At 42.1% G+C, this 6,000-nt stretch overlaps 1 protein-coding gene across 1 annotated transcript in view; it reads right to left on the minus strand.

Annotated features, from left to right (window-relative positions):
- CNTNAP5 (contactin associated protein family member 5) overlaps nt 1-5,713 on the minus strand; it is an 886,665-nt gene extending 880,952 nt beyond the window's left edge. The window contains exon 1 of the mRNA XM_080671382.1: nt 5,328-5,713. Coding sequence (XP_080527508.1) covers nt 5,328-5,409 — 82 coding nt within the window. The 5' untranslated portion in view covers nt 5,410-5,713. The remainder of the gene's footprint in view (nt 1-5,327) is intronic.
- Nucleotides 5,714-6,000: the final 287 nt, after the last annotated feature.

A 6,000-nucleotide genomic window follows, 5' to 3' on the forward strand; every position in this document is an offset into this window, starting at 1 on the left:
TATAGACATTGAAATAAAATATAATAATCAGGGAACTTACCATTTAATTAGGGAGACAAAGACTATAAGAAGTGGCATAGAAATATAATAGTAATATATAAGGACACTTGACCCAGCCTGGGGAAAGTGTGTGTGTGTGTGTGTGTGTAGAGTTGGGAGAAAGTGAAAGAAGATAAAAAATGGAAAAGGGTATTCTAAACTAAGCAGACAAGTTATGCAAATAAAAGATGTGAGGAATGTGAGACAACATGGCTTGTTTGTGGAGTGTGAGAGTTCCATAAAGTTAGAAATTTGGGGATGTACAAGCAGTGGTCACAGTGAAGTCTAGTTTTAGGCAGTGCTGTTTGGTCTGACATCTATAAACTGACAAGACATGATGTCAATAGTGCTACCTTTCAGATATTGGGGTGTGAGTGAGTGTGTGTGTATGTGTGTGGTCACAAGTCTTTATCAAGTTTATGTCATTTCCTTATCACATTTTTATAGAAATTTATTTAAAAAAAAGCATCTGGTACATGTCATATGTGAGGCCTCTTAACTCTCATCATTGTAACACTTGGCTACTTGCATCAGATATAGATTGCAAATGTTTGGATGCTTCTTTAAAGAATGACTTAAGAGTTGGCTCTGGTGGAAACTGGACCTCCATGCCCTTTGCTAAGGATAGAGCTACAGAGACTAATCCTAGGAATCCCAAGGCAACTTTCCACAGATGCTCACACAGATCCTAACTTCATGGGAATAATTTAATATCTTATAAAGTGTGTGGTCAGTGGAGATAGGTAGATATAGTTCCGGATCCTGATTTTTTTCATTGCTTAACTTTATGGTCCTAGAGAGATTATTAACTTCTATTAACCTTAAATGTACTCATCTGTAAAGTGAATTTAATAAAATCTACCTAGTAGTGTTGCCTGGTTAAATTATGTGGACTTAGCATATGAAATGAGACACACAAAATGCAAAGCAGTTACTAGAAATTAAAACCCTATTATGCTGTTGTTATAAATAAAATTGCTTAACAATTTTGAGTACAATTATCCCGGAAGTATCCAAATGGAATGACCAGTAGGCAACATCAGCAGACAAGAATACATTATGATGAGATAGGTCCTTAATAATAATTTAATCCAACTCCTTTATTTAATACATCGAGAACATTAGGATAAGTCCATAACCTTCACAAGGACACCAGCCAGACAGTGTCAGAGCACTGATGAATGAAGACAGCTCCCTTCTGCATTAAAAATGTCATTATTGGCTCCAAACCAGTACACTGAAGAGTCAATATAAAGTCCTACTGAGCGAGTGACTATTCTGGTCTTTCAGGTAACCAGGCCCTCCCCCTACTTTCTTATATGACAAGGATAATTAGCTCATGTATAAAAGCCATATTTGAGCAGATTTCTGACATATAAGCTAAGGGGCTTTGATCACATTCTAAAGGTTTGTAGAATATTTCAAATAATGTATCACATTATTTTGTTTTGTAACAAACAGCCACTGAAAAATAAAGCAATGTAATAAAGAAAAACTGGATCCCACTAAAGAAAAAAGGGCAAAGGGATGAGGGAAAAATGAAAACTTGCAATTTAGAGAACATTCATTCATTAGATTGAGAGAGAATAAGGGATGGGGAGCTTATTCCTATGGATATAAATTGTCTCATAATTTTGTGCCCTTGTGTGAAAATTGCTAGTCTAGTATTTCCCTTAAAATTTCCAATAGTGTAAACAGGAATCTGGTTTGGAGATAGGGGCTATGTGAACAGAAAGGAAAGAGAATTCAAATGGATGGTCAAAATTAAGCCCATTCAACCATGGGAAAATCTTTAGGACTCTTCTAAATGAGCATTATATACTTCTTTCACTTCTGCTGACTATAACGCCACAAAAAGTATACTGCAAACACTTTCCTGATGAAAGAAATCAACATGATATTTGTTTGTTTGTAATATTACCTATTGATTGGGCTTGTGCATAAATATTAGATAACTGAAGCTTTAGTGCATCTCTTCATTTGAAGATCACTATGAATATGATTGGCATCCTTGTATATTTTAGATGAAGTTCTATGATGGAGGGCTAGAATGGAGTTTTATGATTCTCTCCCAAGGTTATTATCTGTGTGAACCTAATATGCAACAACAAACAGATAGAATACTTACTGATGAAAATTAAGGCTCTTTATAATCACATAACATCTGATTATTGTTTAAAAAAAAGTAAGTATCATGCACTTATCTTCTGAATGCAAGTTCTCCCATCATAATGTTCTTTCAACATATCTAATATGTTGAAGAATATCCTCAGTAAAATAATAAGCAGCTGTTCTGTATGCGAGTAGATACACATCTCAATTGCTATTTTATACCCAAGCATGTGAGCACAGGAAGGTTGCATAACTTGATGGGCATTTGACATCTTAGCTGTGGCATAACTAGGGCTAGAACTCCATGGCATTCCAAAATCTGGTTTCCCTTTAATTAACTATTAAGTTACATTGTTTCTTCATGTGTCAAATGAGTTGATATTATATGTAAAAAGGTTTTTCATTTGACACTGGCCTATAATATCTAAATTAACTAATTCCCTCAGGATAAATCCAAAGAATATGTTGTAGCTATTCAATATCCTGAAAATCTGGAATGGGGGAATTTCAAAGTTTTTCAATACTGGTTGATAATTATATTCTCTGCACAAATTCATAATATCTATACTGTAGCTGGACTTCTAACCCAACTTTATTTAAACTTTATTTAATTAGAAATGTATAAAATCTATAATTGGGTAAGCGTTCATTTTCCCCCTGGAGATAAATGCCCAAATTTAGCAAGATTATGATAAAATTACACACACACACACACACATACAAATTATTATTAGAGAATGAAAACAAAAGTTGATTTTACCTGAACAAAGTTCACAGGCACACAGACACCATGGAGCATTTTGGATCACTAATCCATTTTCAAGGCTACTGTCACAAATGACATGAAATACTATTTCAAAATATAGAAAGAATATACTTGAAAAAAAGAACTTATCCAAATAATGCATACACTTGTACAAATGGACTGTTGCTCAGCATCTACATGTGCATGTTAATGGTTGGAATGGCTGGGAAATCAAAGCCCTGTGCTTGATGGGTGAAGAGCAGGACGGTCGATGTCTGGGAGAAGTGTGGAGTGCTCTGTTTTATCTTTCCTCAGAGGCTCTGCATCATAGGTCTGAAGCCAACCAAGAGGTACTGAGTTCAGAAGTAATTTTCTGCTGCTAGAGTATTGTTCACTTAATCCATGTTGTTCAGCATAACAAAAACATTTATCATTATTTTTTAGGAACACTGACCCCAAAGTTTTTAGCAAGCAGGGTGCATTCAATTGAAATGTTGATTGGAAATAAGGAAATTAAACTGTCAGTGATGAAATATTAAGCCTCATTATCACAAAGTTTTATTTTAAATTTCAGAATAAGCTTTATTGCTGCATTAGTAATGATAACTATGAGCCTTAACTTAATAATATAGTATTTTTATAATCATTATTATAACATATTAACCATAATTCAATTAATTTACAGAAAAATGCCATTCAATTATTTATATTTTCCTTTCCTCTTGAGAAGATGGACTATGTAATAAAGCCCAAACCATATTCCTATAGCATATGTTCTACCTGTTTCACCACTACTGCTCATTCCATCTTTGTGTGTCTTGAGAATATTCACTATTTTCAGAGGTAAATGTGCCCAAGGAAAACGGATTTCTGGGCTGCACCTTTGCATTGTCGGGCCAATACTGACCTCTAGTGTTCCAGGAGGTAGAGCCAGAGCTCAGCACCATGCCTAACTTCCTCTTACTAAAGGGTTTAGATGTTTCTCTAAAGCATCATGGGAACAATTTCACTTAAAAGAAGGAAAAGAAGGAGGAGAACCAGGGGTAGGTGGAGGAGGAGGAGGGGAATAAATATTAGATTATAACCTGTCCTTACCTGTTCTCTGAAATAATTTCTAAACTAAGGCCTTTAGGACCTCCCTTTTAGAGAGGTTGACCTCTTCAGCACTGCTTTAGAATTCAAACTTTAATAACGCCTTTAGAAGGCATTACCACTAACTATAGATTCTGAACGTCTACAATTTCCAATCACAGATAGAAACACTGGCTCTGCTTTGGACAGTTTTCGGTAAATAACAATTGTCGAATTCTCTTCCCTTGAGTGTCTTACTCAAGGCCTTCTCAGACCTAAGAAGGTGCGAGTGAAGAAGAGGGACTCATGGTATGGAGTTGTCTTTCAGAAATGGTTCAGATTACAAGCAGCCGTATTAGAATGTATGAGTAAACGTGTCTGAGGTTCCAGTGGGGTTAGAAGACAGAGAAGCAAACCCAGAAAATTGAAGAACAGGACCTTGGTAAACCATCTTTGGAAAAACACAGATGGCTTAATTGCATTCTTTCTCATTTAGGAGTTTTCAGAGCTGGAAAACTTCCCCTTCTCTGCCTAGAGAGGCAACTGAGCAATCGAGCTTAAACCTCTGATGGTTCTAGAGATGTATTCAACTTTGACAAACTGAGTTCTTTAAATACACAGTGCAGGTGGCGGATCCCCAGGTGTCCAGCCTTTCTGCCTATTAAATTAAATGCTCTGCACTTGCCGAGGTTAGAGCTTGGAGAACAGTGTGTACATTCAGTGCACACACCTTATGTGTCCTTTGGCACAAAGATTTGAGGTGGGGTGTGCATCCAAGGGCCTCCTCCTGAAACAGGGACAGCCATTTATCTTGTTGTTTGACTACACTGGGCCATGACTCTTAGGCCAAACTCTCTGTCCTCTTAAACCGATGTCCATTGGTTGCAAGACACCCCAACTGGCGCCTTCTGCCTAGCAGAGAGCTGAGAGCCCTGTCTTGCGAGGCACCAGGCACACTGCAAACCCTGGGCAGCCGCATTCGCAGAGGAGCTGCGGCCACCAGGCGCTGTGGCTGGGAGACTCTCCCCCGAGCTCAGCCCAGCGGCGCAGACAACCTGAACCCGGGCCTTCCCGGGAACAGTCCTGGCGGCGACGACCGGGGCTGGAGCGCGGAGCCGGCGGGCGGTGAGGGCACAGACCCCTCCCTTTTCCCTGAACTTTGCGGTTGGGGAGAGGGCAGAAAATCCAGGGGGCCGGATCGTACGAGCACCTCTAACTTTTGGGATGGGAAGAGTGATGGAACCACACTAATCAGCATTTTCCCTACCCTCTGCTCAGAGCAGACACAATTGAGCACTGGTCTTTCCAAATGGTAGCTTTCCCATCTCCCCCACCACCCCGGGCTCCTGTGGACACTTACAGTTTGTCGCTGTTAATCCCGTATGCCACAAGCCGGAGAACAGCAAAGTGAAAACGCTCAGCAGCAGAGGTTCAGAATCCATGGCTCCGACGAAGCGCTCTCTTCCAGTGGAACCCCAAATTCGCCGGCGTCCGTCCGGTGCCTCTTCCTGTGAGCTTCTCTCTGCACCGCTGACCCCTTCCCACCCACCCCCTCGCAGAAGCACTCGAGGCTTCAGTCCATCCCGCTCCCGGACGCTCTCCCCAACCCGGAGCCGGTCTTCCCGGAGCTGAGGCTGGCGCTACAGTCCCCGCGACTGCCTCTGGCGGTGCTCGCCGGCCTCGCCGCCTCTCCTCCGCTCCTGCCCAGAAAAGCAAAGCCAAACCCAGCTGCAACCACAGGCGCCCACTCGGTGGATGCGGAGCTGCAATCAACACCCGCCGCCGGACAGCTCCTTATAGGCGCGCCGGTTGCGCGGCACCGCCCCCGCCCGGCCCGCCCCTCGCTCCACTCTGCCCCGGCTGGGCGCGTCTGCCGGCCCTGCTCCAGCCTCTCCCGCGCTCCCAGCGCTTCGTGCTGGGGGCGGCGGGGACTGGGGCCTTGGGGGAATGGAGGACGCTGCGGAGCGCTCCGTGGCAGGGGGGGGACAAGGGGTGGGGGCGGGGGCGGTGGGGGAATCCGGGGCGCCGCGGAG

Source organism: Plecotus auritus (assembly GCF_963455305.1).
Source record: "Plecotus auritus genome assembly, chromosome: 5".
Lineage (NCBI taxonomy): Eukaryota > Metazoa > Chordata > Mammalia > Chiroptera > Vespertilionidae > Plecotus > Plecotus auritus.